The sequence below is a fragment of the Taurulus bubalis genome (assembly GCF_910589615.1).
Source record: "Taurulus bubalis genome assembly, chromosome: 4".
Lineage (NCBI taxonomy): Eukaryota > Metazoa > Chordata > Actinopteri > Perciformes > Cottidae > Taurulus > Taurulus bubalis.
Genome location: NC_136592.1, coordinates 12,982,641 through 13,005,529, shown reverse-complemented (window position 1 = coordinate 13,005,529; position 22,889 = coordinate 12,982,641). Strand labels below are relative to the sequence as shown.

The following is a 22,889-nucleotide window of genomic DNA, read 5'->3' as shown; positions in this document are numbered from 1 at the left end:
TTCACGATATCACTCAAAAGACATACCTAGTTCACAGACACTGCTGTACTTAATTAAGGGAAAGCGGGTTGTTGATACCAGTAGAAGCCCAGCCAATGTGGGTAATGATTCCGACTCTGTAAAGCGAGACCAACCTCTTTATAGTGTGACTTTGCTGCATCAGCGCAGCCTGGTTCATGGCCCGGATCCAGCCATTCATGTCCTCCTGTGTGTCCGCACTGAAGAAATATGTCCGCATCCCGCAGTGTTCTGCCTGTGAGCCAATCACAGAGTTCTTATTGTAAATGTAGGAGCGCATTCCTGTATGGCTCGCCTATCAAAGAGGGAGAGAGAGAGTGGGTATGAGAACTTCTTGTTGAAGATGAGAACAGGGTACCAGGGAGGCTGATGAGTGAAACATTTTGCTTTCTTGTTCCCTGAGACTGACAGCTGTCATCTCAGTGAAGACAAGGTTTACTGCAAAATTTTACTGAAAAGAGGGAGGGATCCAAGTGCTGCAGCAGAAACAGCGTGAACATTGTGCTGTTTCTTAAGAAAAAAAAAACAGAACTCATCAGCTAACCTTTTTATATTTCTATCTGGTGATGTAAATCTGGAAGATTTGGTGCCACACTGTACCATCAAGCTATCAGGACAAACTACACCAAACCCAATTCCTCTATACCACAGCAAAGGATCATAGCTATTTAGTATTTTTCTTGTATTGTTTAAAACCTATATGCAAATGTTCTCTTACTTCACAAATCATACAGATTAACTTCTCATTTTATAAATAAGTTGTACTGATCTACTCAATATATAGTAAAAGAGTGCAAAGGAGTAGTTAGTATTGTTTTTGTGTAAGTTGCTAGTTGTTTCTCATTAATTGTAACTTCACCATAACATAATACATGAATAGCTGCCAACATTAGCACAAAAGCATCCACAACACAAGGCTGAGCTGCATTATATACATCGTGGAAAGATGTGATCTTTAGTGAGTCAAATACCTTACCATGCTCAATAAACAAGTGGCAAAATCTGCAAGAATACGTTCACAGTAACAGAAAAAGGTCCTAGTAATTATAAAGATACAATCCTGATTTATCACATGTGCACGCGCAAATGGAGGTCTGTCCTTTTATTAGTCTGTTAATAAAAGGCTCACAGCACATCCCAACTGGTATCACAACCGCTTATTGTCAGTTTTAAACTTCTAAGTGAACAAACTGTATACAGCCGTTGGGTTCTTTTTGCTCTTCAATGAAAAAAAACAAAAAACAGCTAGACATCCCCTGATTTATCAATTCTGAAGACAAATCTTTAACCTTTAGGCAATATATGAGAAGCCAAACACTGCAAAACCTGCTTCAAACTGATGTAGAAGAACAAGTTCTGAGTTTACATTGTATCAATGTACAATTATGTATATATATATATATATATATATATATATATATATATATATATATATATATATATATATATATATATATATACATATATATATATATATTTATGTATTTACAGCAAGGGGCAAAGGAGTGTGTGGGAAAAGGGCTGACAGCCGGTCATCCCACCACTCCAATGGCGATGAGGATGTGATAAATGATGTGCAGCTTGACAAGACAAATACCAGAGACACTGAGAATATACGGTCGAGACATGAGATTGATCAAATAATTAACCGTGGCAATGTTAGTGCCTTGTTCTCAACATTGACCACATGTAGGTGCTAACTTACACTGATCATGAAATAATGACTCTTTGACTGACAACCATTTTAGACGAAAAGTGTTGATACTGTCGCCTTGTCATTGTCGAAGAATTAAAGGACTATAAAAAGAGTTATGAGTCCTGCAGTGAATGTGCAATTGTCTGATTCATTACAAATCAAATTTGCTGCAATACAGTGACAAACAATAACACTGTCCAAATACAAATACAAAATAAACAGAAATTCAGGTTTTCCATTTTATTCCCCAAAATATTCACAGGAAAGTTGCTTAATAAAACTAATATGGCACCCCTATGTGCTCTGGCATTGTCCAAAGATGGCTGTCATTATGTCTGTGTACATGAAGAGACTTTGCAGCTGCTGGCATGATATGAAACAAAATGAGCTGAGGATGGCGGTCCACTGATGAGGCTAAAGTGAAATCAAATACCTATTCATGCAAGACAGGAAGCCAGTGTGATTGAGGACGACCGCCCGCAGAGAGCAGTACTCACTCCGCCCCCGCACACACACCAGGTCACAATGGGAGGCCATTGACCAACAGGGAATGAGAGAAACACAGTGAGATGAGCAAAAATAAGAGAACAACAGAATCAATAAGAAAGAGCAGAAATGTCTCTGGCTGAGGTCGTATGGCAGTCAACACAGAAGCAAGAATGAGTAACAGTGGAAAGGTTTTTTTCCCCCAGTGCTTCAGAGAAGATAAAGAACATCCCAGTAAAACTACTCCAGAGGAGTACTGCACTGACTTATACAATCGACTTTCTTATATCTTATATTCAACTGCTAGTCAAATTGATTTCAGAATAATTTGTGTCACCATCTCATTATTCCAGCAGAGACTGTAGTCTGTCAGTCGCTTCAACAGTCTGAAACGTCCCGTTGTTGAACACCGGCAGACATCTACTGAGGTGCTGTCATGCTTACTTAGCAGTAACGGAACATTTCTAGTGCCCCTCAGATACAAGTAATGAAATCTCCTGCTCTTTAATGCATGATGGCTCAGAGAGAGCTGGGGAGAATAGAGCTATCTTAAGTACAGAGTGGTACAGCAGAGCCAAGGTTCATTTCACATCACCTTCCATCTACTCCGCAGCAAGTGGTGGGAGGAGACGATGAATAGGCTGAATGCATAATTAATAATTCCAGTAGCACAATTATCATACAAATTCCATTGTATGTAATGTGATATTTAAAACACAGGAGATGCGTACCACACATGCACACACATTTATACTCACATAGATATGCACTCAGACACACACGCACACACAATCCAAGAACAAAAGACAAAGTACAAAGCAGCAAAAACTATTGCGACAAAATGCCCTGGAGCTGCAGTGGTGCATCAAACATTCAGGCACTATTTTTCTTTGCAACGCGCTCTGTGTTTCCACAAAGGAGGAGCTGAATAATGTTAACGCTCTCTGTGTAACAAAAAGACATAAATTAATTTTCTGTACTCTGGCAGAATTCACAGGCAGAAAAGAGAAAAAGACTTTGCCGCATGCAAGGGAAAGTTTTGTTGCACAATTTTAAATAAAAATGACACAATTACCAAATGCGGGCTACCTATATTGCGTTCAGGATAACACAAGGAGCTATGTGGCACTCAGATTTCAGTCAAAGAACAAAGCTCTTGCACTGTGCAAACCATATTGAATATTGCGCTGCTGCAGCCTCTCCAGAACACCATAGAGCTACCAGTGGAAAATGTACTTCTGCCCCTTGAACAAAAAGATCAGGGACCAGAAGGTCAGAAGTTCCATCAGACTCCAAACACCCGCACTTCATGTCTTCATAGATATCACAAGTTGAGTTGCATGCTCAATCTTTCTCAAAATCCACGAAAGATTCTTAAAAAGTTGAAGTTTTCTGAGAAGAAATGCAAAACAATGCCTAACGGTAACAAAACTATACTAGTTTTCCCTTCTTTACTTTGCAAAACCTGTTTTCTTACTGTGATACAAGCAGCCGTAAATGTTTGCATGAATAACATTATCCATGAATAGAAAGGTTATAATTTAAATATCTAAATGAATATCTGATCAAACAATGACTAAACAAAACAATGACCTGATTCCAACTTTTGATGCTTGACACATTGCGGTCGGTACTCAAGTACTGAAGTTCAATACCTAGACCTAACAGTAAATCATAAACTGTCTTTAACAAAACGGAGATACCAACCCATCCTTCCTGTGTGACAGAGACCACAGTGTGTGAGGATTGCTCCCAAATAGTGATGTAGCAATGACTATTCGGAGAAAAACTGAAAGTGTTGCTGGCTGCACATAGACATGATAACTTCTGTCATAAATCTGATTCATTGCCACTTCACTGTTACCTTGAAAGCATATTTTCGGTTTATGTGGTCATCAGGCTCAACTGGTGCGATGACATAACTGGGCAGAGGGATGCTACCGAGCACTGTCTCCTCTCTGCTGTCTGTAAAGAAAGAACACAACACACATATAAAAATTCTCTAATCTCTAATTCTGCCAATACTGTGTACCATGTTTACAAGTGACTGCAGATTTAAGAACAGCAGGAAAATTAGCACGGCATAATTCATTGGTGACTCTTGTCTGGTCGAGGCTATGTGGCTGCATATGACACGGGGTGGCATGTGGCTTATCTATTATTCAGTATGATTAATTGAGCAGAGGAGGTAGATGCTCTAGCAACACAAGCACAGATTACATCCCATAATAAAACACCCAAGTTAATAAGGAAGGAGAAGTGGGAGGAAGAGAGAGCCAGGGAAAGGAAGAGAGCCCAAGATATGTCATCGTCTAATGATAGGCTGTCATTAACCAAGAAAGGAATCTTCCCTCAGATGAGACTGTATGCCCATTTTGATTTTTGTCTGTTAAACCCTGCCCAAGTGCACTCTTTATGGACTCACCTTTGTAGTAAAACAAGCAGTAGTCTGACAAAACAAACCACTTCCTTTTCCACAGTCGCATTCCGGAGCTGTCCTGGAGGTGAAGGGGGAAACACAACACAGAGCATTTAGAAATTCTCCTCGCAGTAACACTTTTTAATTCAGTTATTAATTCAAACTTGTAGTTTGAGGATACAGTGCATATTAAAAGCAAGTGAGGAAAGCTCTACACATACCATTGGAACAATAATGTAATACAAGTGTATTCTTAACTTGTAGTATATGGCACAACATCGCAGCCTCTACATTTACAGTACTGTAGGTCTCCCCTCTGGGATTAGTCAGGAGCTATTGTGTTTTATACGATACCTCTCGAGATTGTGTGCTCTAAAACACTCAAATCCAGATTAAAAGGTTTTTTTAAGGCTAGGCTGGGCATTCATTCAGTACATGTTACAGATCAAAGAACATTAGATTTCCCACCAAAGCTCTTCAACATGTGCTCCTATAAGTGACAGGTGGGTCATTTCTTTCAGAGCACAAGAGCAAAGGACCTCCAGCTCACCTGTTTATAGAGCCAGCCTCTCACCACCACTGGGATGTTGAGGTTCCTTTTAATAGCATGATCCCTCTTGCCAAAACTGTGCACTTTCCCTGTACCTCTGCAGCCCTGCAGAAAGCAAAGAAAGACGAAAATACTTTATAGTGTGTTGCTGAAGAACTTGAAGCTAATTTACTTTGCTTACCTGAGGTAACATACAGTGATTAATAGAGCTGTACTGTCAGTACTCTGGTGGTTCTTAAACTGGGGCACGGGACCCTGGGAGGGTGTGGATCCAATATGGGGGGTTGTGGATGCCCAAAAATGTGGAGTGAAATTGAAGTTAAATTAATTCTATTTGTCTTGTTTTACCAATAGTTTCCCCAATATTGTTAACTGATAAAATAAATAAATAAAGCAGTTTACACGAGGAAGGGGTCTCATGAATTGTTTTTGGCTTCTGAAGGGAGACTTCCTTCTTCTAACACCCACAAGGGGAAATACCAACTTACTATTCCTGTGAATGGGTTAATCCATTTAAAATCAGGCATATTTTTTAGACGAGGTAATTTCAGACTACATTTTCACTGTAAAAAAAAAATAGTACTTTTAAGCATGTGCTTTTCTACAGAAATACCTGGGGTGTCGGGTTGACCAGCTGGCTAAAAGAAGACACAAATGTTGAGGGGACAAAAATGCAGTCCCAATTCCTCATACAGGGTCATTAATGTGATACGTTCTATTGAAACAAAATCTGTGGTGTGTCCTATGTTCAGTGACTCAAAAATTCCTGTGATCACGTCTATTGCAAAGACTGTGCACCACACCCCTGTCCAGTCCCTGAGGATGTGTATTTGAGTTTTATCAGGCTTAAAAATACTATTGCTCTCTGAGACTATTAATCAGAAGGAGATAATGTTTAAACCAGTTAGCGGTCATCAAGAGAGCTCCGAAATAAATTTGCATCCACAAAAAAAGATGTTTGGTCAGCTACAAAAATATAAAATAAAGAATTATGTTTTATTATATTTCAGTTAGATCATTGTTAGATTTACTAATCTGTTGACTAACACAAGTCAAACATACTAAACATGTGCTCTCAGTGAAGACAAACACTGTAACTCACCTTTGTCCCTGAGTTGGCATCCACTGCTGCTGAGGTCACAGCCTGAGAGGACTCTGTGACCATGCTCGGGGATCTCTGATTGGCTGCTGACTTGGACATACGGGCTTCTATCCTGCAGTTGAAAAGCCAGCGTAGAAGAAGATCAGTAATGCTGGCGGGATGGTGAGCATTGGATGGTGATATTCCTTCTTAATTGCACTGACAAACTACAGACACGCAGGGAAACAGAGCGCAGTACTGTGCTGAGCTTTCACATATAAAGGATATGACTATTTCCTGACACCGCCACACAGCCTGTCACAGCCAATGGCTCTGCGGCGGATGTGTTAACACTCCAGTGGCACTTGGTCTGACACACATCATACACATACCCAGATTACAAGCAAGACAAAACTAAATTAAACCTTGCGTTGAAGCACTCATGACACACACACACACACACACACACACACACACACACACACACACACACACACACACACACACACACACAGTATCGTTTGATAGCTTCTAAGGAATCCACAACCCACCTCACATTTTCTCATGATGTCATCATATTGCTATGGACCCAGAAATATCAACATGGAAGAAATACAGCGCAGCTCATTCAGATTTAGTGACAAATGTGTCAATTACATTTTTATTGCAGACCACATTATTAGAAAGATTTAAACATGGTCTTCTGATCCTCCACCAACCATAGTATATGTTAAAGTGAAAAAGAGATGCATCATAGATAACAGGAACACTACTACTACTACACAGCAAAGATCAATTTGGTTTAACAAGGTCCTGGAAACGTTTCGTAGAAATTTTAGTCTGTGCTGCTGACTCAGTAATAGACCCTTACAGCTGATTTTTTTTATTATCCACAAATCCTGCAGACCTTTATTCCATCCCATCTTAAAGGTGCTCTGTTGTGTTTATACGGGAAGATTGTGCAGACCACTGGATTGAAAGTTTCTCTCACAGGCCTGGAAAATACAAATATAATTTCTTAACCCGAAGCTTCTGCAACATTTTCAAAAACTCATAAGCAGACAGTATAATTGACAGAAAACTGTCCAGTACTTGGCTGAGCCTTTTCCTGACTGCAGCAGTGAACTTACAAACAAGAGGAAACAAAGTGTGACCTGTCTCTGCATTTTTCCGCAAAGGGGTTAAAAACTGTTCTAATCCTGTTGTTTTTTCCTGCTTTGTGTTGCTGCACTACACTGAAAAGAAGATAAGCTATAGGTGTGTGTTGGCGACTAAGGAAGCAAATACAAAAATTAAAAAGGAGGTAGAAGTGGGAAAAGAGAGAGACCACAGTGGAAGAAAACGTACAGTATCTCTACTCACAGCCTGGACTGCAGCCAGAATTTGTACAGGAGGTTTCTGTTGTATCAAGGGGACGCTGCTGTTTTATGTGAAGCTTTCATACTGTTTACCACCACTGCCATTGGAACAGTTCCCTGGGAGATTTGTCGTGGCATGTGGTGGAGAGGAGCGATATTTCACATCACATAGTGTAGAGGAGGGAAAGACACTAAACTCAATCTCTCCCTGATTCTCTTCCTACTATATGATGGAAATGAGGGCATTTTTGGCATCCTTTAAGGCAGTGGGTGCACATGTGGAGAGTTGACGAATTGATCATAGTGGGATAATCTATAACAAAGTCAAAGCCTCCCGGCCGGCTGGCTGCTCTGTCCTCGATCCGATACGGGTCTCCAGGGAACACACTGAGGTTCTCCTCACTTGGAATGCAGTCAATGATTCATGGAAGAAACCAACTTCCTTTTCAGATATCCTTACGCAGAAGGAAGCCCGTAACATCACCATGACAGTGAACAGAAGCAACACTTTGCTGCCCCAGTGAGGTCATTCAATACTAAGACTGCACCCCAGCTTTCACACTCTCCACCAAACTCTCCAACAGCATTATGAAAAGAACGACGCAAGGCAGAGGCACAACAATACTGCAATACAGTAAGTAGACTGTGGTTTAGAAGAAAAAGTATCACACTGCAGTTAGCAACCTGTGTGCACTGCAGCACAGAGTGGTTCAGAGTAGAATTTAACATAGCTGACTCAAGTTCACACGTGCATGATCATCTAACACCAGCCATCTTAAATACGATCAGACACCTGCTGGCATACATTTAGGTCTCGGCTAAAATTCTATAAGATAATTGATCGTCTTTCAATGGATTCAAATCATATGAAATCATTTGTCTATATATTGTGATACACAATAACGCTGCATAACTTGATAATAACAAGCCCTTAGTGTTTATTTTGGCTACATTGCCCAGCCCTACTTATATTGTTGTGCTCTAAACCTGCTGAAAGCTTTCACACAGATTCATACAATGACATAAAACAATGACAATAAATCCCCCTACCATACAATGCAATGTTTCAATACAATTTAGAAATATAAACTTAAAAATACATAAAAAATTCTAAAAATGTTGGTGACTTGTTGGTATTTAAAATATACAGTCTTTATGTCAAAAAGTCTCATCCTTAAAAGGAAAACCTACTAAATCTTGGGGATATTCTGTCAATGCCAGTCAAAGTTAGAACCATTTCTATTTTTATGACCTCTCTACACTGAGGAAAATGCCCCAAATGGACCAGAAAAAACAAATGATGATGATGAGATTGATGAATCCAGATGTGATATTGACACGGTCAAAAGCATATGCGAGTGTCGGCCATTCCATTATCATAAGTGCAAAGGCAATCATTTGAAGAATAACATTTAAGAATCTCTGGGATCTAAAGCCACTGATGAGTGAGAGCAGTCAGTTATGAATGCCCTGATGGTAATGAGCACATTTAATTGACGAACATTATTAAAATGCCCATCTTTTAGTGTTCTGACTTTGACCGCAGCTCATTTATCTGGTGAACACTTAGCTGAAACAGTTTTTGCTTCAGACAATAGACCACCTCCCCCACACACACGCACACATACATAAACACACACACACACACACACACACACACACACACACACACACACACACACTCGTGATATGCCTCATCAGGGAGGGTGACAGGCTATTTCCCAGTCTATTTCTGGACTCCCATGGCACGACCTTGAGCTAACCTATCTGTACATTTAAGCATGCAGTAAATGCATCATTCTCAGGAGAGAAAAAAAGACTCACCTGTCTTGTAGAGTGTATTCTGTGTTTTCAGGGGATATCTGTCCGGTTACAGGGTGTCGAAATGATGAAGCCCTTAGGTTGTGGCTGCAGGACAGAGAGAGATTGAAAAGGATGGAGGGAAAACAACACCAAGAGAAAAATCAAAAAAACAAATTAGCATCAAATCAGTATTGTCAGTACAATACATGCCTGCCTGATCACGTCCTGTCTTTCTATAGTTATATTTGGCTGCTGGTTGAGGCTAGAACAAAACCCTTGAAAAATGTAGCTGTCAATGAACGCCTCAGTAAACTGTAAAAACCAATATTTTGGTAGCTCTGCACCAGGTTTAGGAACCACATATTCTTTTACACGAAGTGTAGGGGTCAGCGCTCTCCCGTAGCCAGCTCAACATGTGTTATTGATTTCAGTTAGATGGAGCCCTTCATTGCTTTAACTAGACCTATGTTACTGTCACAGACTAGAATAAGAAACCGACAAGTGGTCAGTGGTGCTGGTGGCGAGGGGAGTGAAATATGATGCCTTTGTGTTTGTTGTTGTCCATCGAATATTTATTTGTGACTAGGCAAGGACAAGATTTTGACTATTTAATTTACAGTTTTGCAACAAAATGAACAAAATCCTTTCAAATATCTTGTATTTACACATGCTGTCTCACTATTTACAGAAAACCCCACGATTGCAGAGGACTTTAAACTGTTTGGCTCTCCAGGATTATTATTAGGGCTGTGTGTTGACAAGAGTCTGGCAATATGATACTGACATTAAAAAAAAATCTAATTTAAGGGAAACTCCATTGTATTCACCATATCACAGAGACCTTCATTCTGGCTAAAGATAGATCACAACACTGTTATCTAGCAGTCGGAGGTTTAAACACAACACAAAAGGAACCACAGTTTGCCACACAACTTTGCACGTAAACTATTAATTTAAAATCGATAGTATTTATGAAAATAAAAAAATTTTTTAGTATCATAAGACATAATATCGCAATACCCAAGTGTATCATATTATCTTAAAGCCCTAGGCTTTCTCCTCTCTATCTACACCTAAATAGACAGTTTAATATTATAAAATAATCTCGCAGTACTTCTACTGATAGCTGTTTACTTCCTCTATTCAGGTGTAGATAGAGAGGAGACATCTGAGACAACAGATATAAATGTCTATGCTGAAGTCTTTGTCCCATTAAAACTGGCTGAACAACTGGGGAGAATGACAGTGTGAGATAATATACTGAACAGCCTTATTATGCTTTCAAGCCTGGCCTTTGTTAGTGTTGTATTTCCTTCCCCTCGCCCTTTTCTTTGTCACCATCATACACAATCTACTACTGCAGAAAAAAACATGTTCTTCAACAGAAGCCATGAAATACTGTGCACAAGCGTGCAATACAACCAGAGCGTAAATACAGCTTCTGTGCAGAGGCTAAATCCATGTGCTGCTTTTTCATAAACAAACACATATGTGCAGATAAAGACATAGAAGAGATAAACATGTTTACACCATCCAAACTTAAAGTGAGCCACGGGTAAAAAATATCCAGCAGCAAGGGGTGAATTCCCTAAAGGACAGCTGCAAAACTTCAGTACAATGAAGGTGCCGGATGAGACAAACAGAAAGTGGTGCCTCGCTGCATAACCATGCAGCAAAGGGAGGGGAGACAAACTGTGCAGGGCAGAGAGATTTATGAGTTGACATTTCAGAAAAGTTCAAAGGAGGGGATCAAGAATGATGCTGAGTGATTCTGCACACACTAGCAACATAACATCAAATATAAACAGTCATACATTTATGTAGAAACAGCTCTTGATCACATATACATGCGTACACACACACACACACACACACACACACACACACACACACACACACACACACACGCACACACACACACACACACACACACACACACACACAGGCTTGTTCCTGGTAACAACTCATAATTTGCTGAGCCGCACTGGGCACACACTGTAGAGCACTGCACCAGCATCCCCTGTTAATTAGGAATCTGCATTCTTTGAGGCTTTTGTTTCAGCCGCATTACTTCCGAACTATTTGTCACAGAATTCGCAGCAATCCCAGTTGGTGTTCAAACACTGCAGCACAGTGGGTCTGTTTGTTTGCAGAAAACTAGCTTCCATCAATGCTTGTGACAATATTGTCCCAAAGGAGGAGACAAACTCCTGCTGCAGAGGAGCTATAGCACACTGCCTCCTGGATTAAGTACTGGGCAAACAGATTGGGTGTAGTTGCTTGAATCTAAAGGCACAAATATGATTCTGTGTAGTGGCTCTACATATATCATGATTACATTATCCAAGGTAAACCACATAACCCCGCAGTCATCTCTGCTTCTTTCTGAAAGATTATTTAGATCCAAACAACTCAGCTTGTCTTTTCTTTGTACAAAGATTGAGAGCACTGAATCATTCACATTCACAGCAATTCTAGTCAATACCTTGTGTTTCTTGAGTCAAAAACATCTTAAGAATATGGTGGTCGCAAAGACAGAGCAATACCAAGCTATGACTTGCTTACATCTCAACCTCTAATGCAAGCATGTGTTAATGCATACATGAATCTAATGAAACCAATGTACATGTAGTTATCCAAGTTATTTATCTTAAAAACTCAAAATGTATAATCATAATAAAGTTACTCACACCATACAAAGCTACCTTGTCGTGTATTACAAAAACTTTACTCCACACCAATTTGTTATCCTTCAACCACACATACTGTAATATATCAATTGTTGAAAGAAACCACTGGCAGTATAGCTATACAGCAGTGAGGCACACTTTGTTTTTGTAAATATGTGTAGCAGCATTGTTAGGGATGTGTATTGACAAGAATATGGCAATATGACACTTATCACATATGTGTTCATTTGGAATATACACTGACAACTATTAATAATTCAGCAGGTCAAAATTTAGAAGAATCAACTACATATTTCCCTCTTAGCAGAGATATTTTGTGTCACAGTCCAGTACTTATCCTGAGAAAAGTTCTATGTTCAACTTTCCATAAACAGGCAGAGCTTTACATCACTGGCATGCTACAGGGCCCCAAAACACTAACCATGAGGTCAAGTAGAGTTTCTGCTTCCATCAAGCCAGATAAAGACGAGAAAGAATGACTGGTATCTCTACTTGCAGAGAGGCTCAAGAGGTTTTTTCCTCAATGTAGCAGAGTCCATGTGCAGTAGAAGTGTTACAACAAAGTAAACAAGACTCAGTTCAACACAAGCTGACAAAAGAGGTGGAATTAAGGGGAAAACTTCCATACATAAATAAAGAACAAGAGTTGTGTGACCAACCTGTATCCTCACAGACCAGCAGCTAATTAGGGATTTTCTATAAACTGAGTTGAGTTTGATGTTGTTGGGACACTTAACTTAGTGAGTAACCCAATATTTGATTGAAACAGTAGCACTGCAGCTCAAATCATAAAAAACCTCTCCCCCCTCTCTCTCTCTCTCTCTCTCTCTCTCTCTCTCTCTCTCTCTCTCTCTCTCTGTCTTTGTCTTTCTCTCTCTCTCACTCTCCCTCTCTCAATGCTGCAACAATGAGAGTCCATGCTTCAACCATGGCATGCCAGACTGTTTTTTACAAAACAAGAGGCTCATCGTAATCTCTGTCCAACGCAGGGGCTGAGTCTTGGCAGCATGGGGCATCAGGGGCAAAGCACTCTCTCTCTCTCTCTCTCTCTCTCTCTCTCTCTCTCTCTCTCTCTCTCTCTCTCTCTCTCTCTCCCTTACACCAAGAGAAACACACTCAGGCTCCGAACTGCACCACAACACACATCAAAGACAGGATCACCTGTATCTATTTACACCCCTTTACAATGAAAAACCAGCGGTGAAAAAGAAAACTCCCCAAAGTGTACCCACAGTTTTCTACTTACTATGCTCTGCTGTATCATGCACACAGTGGAGACAGCCTCGCCTGCTGTGAGAGTGAATCAGCGTGAATCAGCTGCTCGACTGTGGTGCTGCAGGTCTTGGAAATCCTTTCAGCATCATCAGGCCAGGAGGAAGATGCACAGAGGGTTCTCTCGTCGCAGCTGGCATCCGCAAAGAGCAGAATAAAGTGGAGCCAGCAGGATGAGAGCAGGAGGGGGAGCTCTTTATCTCTGCTTTCTCCTGCTCAAGCGTGCTGCCTGAGTGTAACCCCACGCTTGCTGGGTGGATGGTAGGGATCTAACTCCCTCCCATCAGCGGTATACCTCTGCTGCTTATCAGATCCTCCTTCCTTGCCCTATTTCTACGTTTCTCTCTTCACCTGTCAATCCCTCTTTCCCAGAATTAAATTAGCTAAACAAAATCTCTTTCAAGGAAACAGTAAATGATATAGCTGCTGCTCAGACATTAATGTAGACTTGGGAAAAGGGTATTTTTTCCCCACTCAGTTCAAGCTCGGGCTCGGTACTACTGTTAAACTTTCTTCACTAATGACGCTGCCGCATCTTTCGATGGATTTTGGTTGGTGTTCGTCCCACAGGTGTACTGCTGGTCTCCTCTGAGTGGCGGCATTGCAGCTTCAGTAATGACAAGTCATGTTGGTAATTTAGCTTTTTTCCCCTATTAGTATGATATCCTTCCTCCTTAGACAGTCCAAGTCATCCTTTACACTCTACAATACTAATTAGTATTGTAGAGTATTTAAACTATTTAAACTAATCCAGAACATATATGCAACTTATAAAAGAGATAGGACCCTTCAAGGGCACCTCAAGGTGGTTTGAATCTACTTTTTGAAGCACTGGTTTAACAGTGACATTGACCTTTGACCTATGCTTAGAGGGAATTTAAACTAATCTTGAGGAATGCTGCCCAGAAGAGCAGCTGGTTTAAACATACTGCAGGCCTGCGGTAAATATCGAATCTGACAGACAACCAAGGATTGGGGAGCTACAACAGCAGCAGTTTGCTGTTTCGCCCCTGGCTTATGTTTCATTCCTTTCCCACAAATATTCAATTTATAAGCAGTTTGATTCAATGTCATCTCTCCAACTTCACACAATGTGATGGACTAAAAATTCAACAAGTTCCAGTCCACAGGGAAGCACGGAAACAGGCGCTCTTATGGCAAGTGATTATTTTCAGCGCTGTGAACGAGGGCCAGAAGAGCCTCTTGTCTCCCTCCAGGTACCCTTTGTAATAAGCATCACCGCATCAATGTGGTGTTTGAACACTCAAGATGTGGAGCAACATCACATTTATAATCAACTTAGTTAAATACTGTAACCACAAATATAGACTTTTTTTGTAAATATGTATGAGAATACATTGTAATTTAATTTAATAATAACTGTAATCAACATTTTTCTTTTTTAATTTTATTATTAATTGACACATTCATTGATATTTCATGATATAAATAGTTTGTAATGTTGAAATGAATTAACTGATTGTAATTTTTTTAATGTTTTTAATAATTATGTCATGGTTATACTCCTGCACACTGAATATATAGAAACAACATTTATTATGTTTGATTTCTTATGTATAAGTTTCCGTTAACATGACATCAAAACAACTCTTCATCCTGTACAACCATATTTAAGAGGTGAAATAAATGTCATATAGCAGCCTCCATTTGGCATTGCATTGCAGTTACAAGTGAACTAAAACATAAATAAACGCGCAATTCTTCTAATGACCAGAAAACATACAACGGAAATCAATTATTTTAGTTGGGCTGCTTAATTTCCAGACCAATTCAATTAGCTGTAATGGGTGTATAATCAACATCAGCAAGCTGGTAATACTCAGATGATATGCTTATTCCAAAGAATAAGACGAAAGCAAATAAAAGAAGGACTGCAACACATGAGAGGTTAAATGAGGTGCCATGAACCAATACCAAACTCCGTAATGACAGTCACTTCTGTGTGTACGACACCCCACCCATGTGTGACAGGACATTAAATCGTGGGAGAGAAAGAGAGATATCATGGACCTTCAGTAACACCCTGTAGCATCCCAGCCCTGGCAGGCAGAATTAATTAAGCCTTAATAACAGCGATTTGCGCTCAGTATCCAGACACAGGGAGCCATTAAGGAGATAAGCATTCTGCAGCAGGGTTTGCACATGTTGATTGACTTTTATCAGTTTCATAGCAGAGCACTGCAGCAGCCTCGCTCAGCTGACATTTGTGGAGGAATTGTATTGGCAGTCTCTCCAACGAGTTATTGGGGGACTCCACTGTCAATCAGTATGGAAATGAAGGAAACCAACCAACCACATTTCACACTGAGCCTTTTCCCTGTCATTGCACTGATTGACTACTATCATCATCATCGTCATCATCATCATCACTGTTTACAGCTGCAGAAATTCTAAGCTGAGTTGACAGTACGACACAGCGCGTACAGCCTTACTGGAGAACAGATATCCCTCTCATGCGTACAGCAGTCTAAAATAGCATCAATAAAACAGGAAAACCCTGGTAGAAGCTCTGCTTTTATGGAATCTGTATCCAGCAAACCACTCAAGCAGCACTGGACAAAGAGCGGCAAAGGCAGGCTAGATGGAGAGCAGAAAAAGGGGCAAGGACTTGCCAGAGTCTGAACCCCTGTCAGACAGAGGGTTTGGCAAAAATTTAAAGAGCTGTCACCACATTAACATTCAACACGCACACAGTTCTGACACAGCACATTTTACTGAAGTTACAATGGTCCTTTAGGCCATGCCATTCCAAAACATAAGCAAGGCAACCGTTAATTGCATTGCAGTGAATGCAAGAAAGGCCTGTGTTGGACCAATCATACAGAATTTGGATGCGAGGAAACACTCAAAATGCACAGAAACTAGAACCAGTGCTCTGAGTGAGAATGTTCTTAAATTATGAATTGGCACATTCGCTGATATTTCATGATATAAACAGTAATCAATACAACTTAAATAATCATGTCAAGGTCACACCCCTGTGTACTGAATATATAAGATTTCTTCTGGACAAGTTTCCATTAGAATGTTGATTTCCTGGTATCATTTCATGCCTGCTCAGTTGGAAATAAAACAGTAAACAGCTCAAATAAATATTGGAGGCTTAACTCCTGTGTACAAACAGAGGCTTCACAAAGACCCCAAACACTTTCACACAGAAATGTTTGGTTGCACTGTTATAAACTTTTATGAGCTGAAATTGTTCCAGTAACTGCCTGCAGGAGAGAAGATGCCCTTTGCCAGGGATGGATCCCAACAGGACTTTGAGTGCCTAAGCACTTCCCTTGCTCCATTGGCACACATTTGGCTGACTGATGAATATTTATAAAGGGTGATTTGAAGTAATTCATCAAAGAAGTTGTGTTTTATAAAGCCTCCAACCATGACAATGAAATTACTTTCAAAAGCACTTATCTTAGGGATCAATAACTACAGGGCTACACTGCGACAAAGAAAAAAGTTAGGAAGTTTTCTGGTGCAAGCATTACTCTGGAGTATAAATCGATGAAGAAGCTCCTGCAGCTTTAGGTCAATACTTAATACCAAAGCTTTATCTTGCACTATACTCACTGAATAATGATGACCCAGGGCAACCAGGAGTCATCTTTATTTAATCTTTTCATTCACGTTAACAAGGACTGTTATAATCTGAAAGGTGCGAATGTCTGAGTGTGCGCTAGGGGAATACAAGAGGGGAATACAAGGAGAGGGAAAAAAGACAGATTTGATACTGTTCCACACTTAATCAAAATTAGAATGAGGTAATCCTGAAGATAGATTCACAATTTAGGCATTACTAAAGTTTTGTAAAACCACCCGTCTGCAGCAGCTTTGCTGTGGGCTTAAACAAAGTCAATTGTTGCAGTCAATATTGCTTCACAACATTGCATTAAATTGAATTTTAGCAGACAGGACGCTCACGTGAAAGCAAGACAAAGAAGAGAAGAGATTGACATCATGAAACCCAATAGAAGGCATAGTTTGTGAACCACTTTTAACCCATCGTGGAAGTCTACACACCTGAGATAGACCAGTGAAACCAGTGAGATAAGGACGAGTAAAAGGACAAATCTAAAAAAGTGATCAGTAAGGGGGAGTGAGCAGCGCTGCATCTGGAATCAATCTCATAAAACATTACACGTAAATCTCTTGCCTTGTGTAATTCTAAACATCAGAGCAGCTTTGGTCTAAAAGTTCTGACATTTCACCTAGCTCGGCAAATCTCTTCTGGGACACCGAAAAGCTACGGGAGAGAAGGTTTTGCAAAGCAAATGATCTCTTAGCAAGACCAAAACACACAATCAGCAAAAGCATCACATACCTGACAGTGCAAAAGAAATGAAAGAGAGTCTGCAAAGCACATCAGGGGATGCTATTAATCTCATCTGTAGCCCTTACTTGCACATGGATGTTAACAGTGGAGGTCATCGACTGATAACAATCGTTTTATAATAAACACACCATCTTAAAATGTGAGACAAGGTGAGAAGCTGACATCCTGGCATTAATCAAACTATTCAAATATTTCCCTAGCCAACTCTGAAACAAATGAAATTAGAACAGTCAATGACTCTTTTTTTTTTTTCTCACGCCACAGTCTGTCCCCCACTGTGATCAGCACATCAATAGCAGAGGCTCAAAGGCACTTTGCTTCAATTCACTGACGGATACACATGCATTCAGACACGCCTCCTCAGCACTGAGTCAAGCTTTATCATTAAAGGTCTGAGCCAATCTCAGTTGACATGACAACATGAACCACTTGCCATGGGAAATCACAGGTTAATGAGAAGTAACATGGTGCAGTTGACCTCCCGTCTCCAGGGGCTCCTTGGGTGCTATGAAAGAGATGTACGTAACTGACTGACACTGAGGAATTATTTGACCATGCAAGATCAAGTACAGGTAGGTCATCAGTGTACACGGCCGCAAAGTGAAAACAATGCATCAGCACTCAGCAGGACAACACCAACAGCTGCCTGTCCCATTACTCCCCACACTGCAGTACTGCTTTACACTTTGACGCAGCAGTTTTTTCTTCTTTTAAAAAAAAGAAGAATTCTTCTGCAGTTGTATGAACAATGTAGCCCAAAGAAAAATGTAAAAAATGTTGTTCTATAGAAATAAAACAAAACTGGAAACACACAAAAAAGGATTGAATGGTGTATTAAGCAGAAATTTAAATGTCTCACCTATTACCATGTTGCAGGTAGGGCTGCAACTAACGATTATTTTAATAATCGATTAATCGGTTGATTATTTTTTCGATTAATCGATGAATCGGATGAAAAAAAAAGCGTTAATTTACAAACCTTTATTCAAAAACAGAAGTGACAGTGCAAAACATCTTCAGAAAGTGCACAAACAGGTTGCTCCTTGAACATCCCTGAGCTGTTAATTACAACAATAAAATGGACTAACACTAAAAACATACACATGTATACTTTACATCTGCCAAATGTGAGCCCTTTTTACTGTAATTGATCCCTCCAGAGGCTGCATTTACATACCCTGCTTTATCAATATGTATGAAATACTGGGACAGAGGGAAGCTGTACTGCTACATATAGAGCGTCCTCTTCCTTGAACTCGTTCATTCTGGGTCTCTTATGACCACGACATCACGTTGTTGGCTAAGCCCAACTACGTGATTTGCTTCATTCTACTTGGAGTAAAAAAAAAACCTGCAGCCAGATCCGCCGGTGTGCCGGTTTAACGTTAACGAGTGACAGCGTGAACTGAACCAGACCGGGGGGGTGACGGCATGTTTCATCACGTTACGTTTTTTTACAAGCAAGACTGAACTGTAACGGAACATAACGGAACTCTAACGACAATACACAACCCAAACACGTTAGCTAACGTGATATAGGGCTGCAACAACGAATCGATAAAATCGATAAAAATCGATTATCAAAAGTGTTGGCAATGAATTTCATTATCGATTCGTTGTGTCGCGTGATTATTACGCCGGGCAATAAGTCGCGGAGAAGAAAAAAAAAAACGGAGCAGAGCAACTGGCCGGCCAGAGTTTCTGAGATTGGAGTGAGACACGAGAAAAGCTGAGGTTGTGATGTTCTCAAAAATAGAAGATCTTTGACAAGTCGAGTCTTGGCCAATCAGCGTCTTCATGTTCCTCAAACTTGTTTTTAATGGAAGCTAGTCAGCTTGCTATCACGTTAGCTAACGTGTTTGGGTTGTGTATTGTCGTTAAAGTTCCGTTATGTTCTGTTACAGTTCAGTCTTGCTTGCAGGGTATGCTAAATGCAGCCTCTGGAGGGATCAATTACAGTAAAAAGGGCTCACATTTGGCAGATGTAAAGTATACATGTGTATGTTTTTAGTGTTAGTCCATTTTATTGTTGTAATTAACAGCTCAGGGATGTTCAAGGAGCAACCTGTTTGTGCACTTTCTGAAGATGTTTTGCACTGTCACTTCTGTTTTTGAATAAAGGGTTGGAAATGAACGCTTTTTTGATAAAAACATTTTTTTATCCGATTCATCGATTAATCGAAAAAATAATCAACCGATTAATCGATTATTAAAATAATCGTTAGTTGAAGCCCTAACGTGATAGCAAGCTGACTAGCTTCTATTAAAAACAAGTTTGAGGAACATGAAGACACTGATTGGCCAAGACTCGACTCGTCAAAGATCTTCTATTTTTGAGAAGATCACGACCTCAGCTTTTCTCGTGTCTCACTCCAATCTCAGAAACACTGGCCGGCAGTTGCTCTGCTCCTCTCTTTTTTTTTCTCCGCGACTTATTGACACAACGAATCGATAATGAAATTCGTTGCCAACATTTTTGATAATCGATTTTATCGATTCGTTGTTGCAGCCCTAGTTGCAGGGTTTCTCTGGTTTGTCTGATGCCACATGTCCTGTTACACTGTAGGCAGTTGACCATTGACTACCCCAAATCCCACCTAAAGCACACATCATTCATCAGTTTAAAAGCTTATTTACTGTGGTAGCACTTTTCCAAGAAATATGCCTCGCTGAACGAAGCATATTTGTGCTTTGTCACTACAGCAACTCACTCTCACAAGCAGTGATATCTAACAGGCCCCACTTACCTAAAATATGAGGTTGCAAATTGGATTTGACAGCGAGGACCATGCTATGGTAGACAGGCATTGATAGAGAAACAAAACGAGGAGGAACCAAGAGAAGTAGCACAAACTCCTGAGAAATGTATGGAAATAAATATGATGTTAATCTGCAACTGTTACCAAGTGATTAGCACTAGTAAAACCTATTAAAAAAATGCAGCAAATCCTGCTATTCTGCATTTAAAGAACAGGAGTTTATATGTATCATCCGGCAGAAGACAAGAGTCCCAAATTGATGAATTCCGCTGGTACCCTTGTTGTCATTTGACCAATGCCTTTGCTGGCCATTCCTATTAAAAGTTATTGGTGTTGTTCATTTTATAGATAATCCTGACGTGTAGTGCGTCAAATATTTCAAATAAATGTAATGCCGATCAATGTTTGCACTGTTGAAAAGAGGGCTATAAGCAGTCTCCACTATCTGAACTTTGCAGCCGACGAGCATCGGCATGCAAGCTGTTCTGTAGCTATATGATATGCAAGGTAGTCGACCTGGCAGTCAATCCAGGAAGAGCAGATTGAGGTCTGGGTCCAAGAAAATGATTCCAGGTCAGGTAAAGGGAGTCAGTACTGATAGAGGAGGTCTCGACTGACACAATTGTGCAAATAGAAATACACGGTGAGGGACTGGAATGAAACATGAAAAACAACTGCCAGACAGCACAGTAGGCTCGATGATCAGCAATGGCTCCTAATTAGAATACATGTGATCAAATCCATGTAATTATGTTCCGTCTCATCCTTAAATTATTTCTTGCCTTGCCTCTCCCACGCTGACACAGCTCTTCTCTTACTGATATGATGGAATGATGGGCCGGCAGCCAGGAAGACATCCTAGCTCATTCCCCTGCACCTGCATTGTGGAAGATTACCAAAATGTAATTGGGATGTGTGATATGATCAGCCATTCAGATTCTCCGAAACACAGTCTTCATTTGCCAGTCTAATGAGGTCTAGACCACTACAGACATTGGGATCACATATCACAATATCAAGTATCACATCTAATCTGGACCAAAACAAAGCAATGCAAAGATCAGAGATATTCCATACAAACCCCATATTTTCATTTAATTCCTACACCGCATGCACCACAGCACTCAAGAGCAGCAGCGCACTGCAACGCATCAGGTCTGCCCAACAACTGGAAAACGAAAGATCAAGCATTCACTGGCAGATTTTATGGTGGTCTGATGCTTGCCATCACATGATGTACAAAAGTACTTTTTATGAAGTGGAAAAAAACTTCATAAAAAAAAACTTTTCGATGAAATGTTTTAACTGATTAATTACATTCGTAGTGTAAAGTATTCTGTATAGGGCTGCAACAACGAATCGATAAAATTGCTAAAAATTGATGATCAAAAGAGTTGGCAACGAATTTCATTATCGATTTGTTGTGTCGCGCGATTATTACGGCAGTCAATAAGTCACAGAGAAGAAAAAAAAGAGCGGAGCAGAGCAACTGGCCTGCTAGCGTGTCCGAGATTGGAGTGAGACACGGAGAAAAGCTGAGGTCATGATCTTCACAAATAAAACATCTTTGATGTGACGTGTCGAGTCTTGGCCAATCAGCGTTGAGATGTCTACAGCGTCTTCATTTCCCTCAAACTTGTTTTTAATGGAAGCTAGTCAGCTTGCTATGACGTTAGTTAATGTTTTTGTCGTTAAAGTTACTTTATGTTCCGTTACAGTTAAGACTTGCTTGATGCTGTAACCCCCCGGTCTGGTTCAGTTCACGCAGTCACTCGTTAACGTTAAACCGGCACACTGGCGGATCTGGCTGCAGGTTTTTTAGTAGAATGAAGCAAATCACGTAGTTGGGCTTAGCCAACAACGTGATGTCATGGTCATAAGAGGCCCAGATATTGATAAGATGATGTGGTCCATTTTTCAGAATGAAAGAGTTTAAGGAAGAGGACGCTCTATATGCAGCGCAGCTTGATGCAGGGCTGAGATTAGGTGGAGCTGGGCCTGAAGGTGAAGGTCAAAACAGGCGTGAGAGGAGCAGTACAGCTTCCCTCTGTCCCAGTATTTCATATATATTGATAAAGCAGGGTATGCTAAATGCAGCCTCTGCTCCAAGGAGATCAATTACAGCAGATGTAAAGCATACATGTGTATGTTTTTTGTGTTAGTCAATTTAATTAATACATTTACTTAACAGCTCAGGGATGTTCAAGGATCAACCTGTTTGTGCTCTTTCTGAAGAATGTTTTGCACTGTCAGTTCTGTTTTTGAATAAATGTTGGAAATTAATGTTTTTTTATCCGATTCATCGATTAATTGAAAAAGTAATCAACCGATTAATCGATTATTAAAATAATCGTTAGTTGCATCCCTAATCCTGTACTTTACTTTATAACGAAAAAGAAAAAA

The 22,889-nt window shown here is 40.2% G+C and overlaps 1 protein-coding gene across 1 annotated transcript in view; it reads right to left on the bottom strand.

Moving 5' to 3' along the window:
* plekha7b (pleckstrin homology domain containing, family A member 7b) overlaps nucleotides 1-22,889 on the bottom strand; it is a gene marked incomplete at both ends in the record, with an annotated part of 66,701 nt that overhangs the window by 23,473 nt on the left and 20,339 nt on the right. The window contains 6 exons of the mRNA XM_079216529.1: nucleotides 135-313; nucleotides 4,065-4,165; nucleotides 4,626-4,698; nucleotides 5,170-5,274; nucleotides 6,272-6,383; nucleotides 9,433-9,516. Coding sequence (XP_079072655.1) covers nucleotides 135-313; nucleotides 4,065-4,165; nucleotides 4,626-4,698; nucleotides 5,170-5,274; nucleotides 6,272-6,383; nucleotides 9,433-9,516 — 654 coding nt within the window. The remainder of the gene's footprint in view (nucleotides 1-134; nucleotides 314-4,064; nucleotides 4,166-4,625; nucleotides 4,699-5,169; nucleotides 5,275-6,271; nucleotides 6,384-9,432; nucleotides 9,517-22,889) is intronic.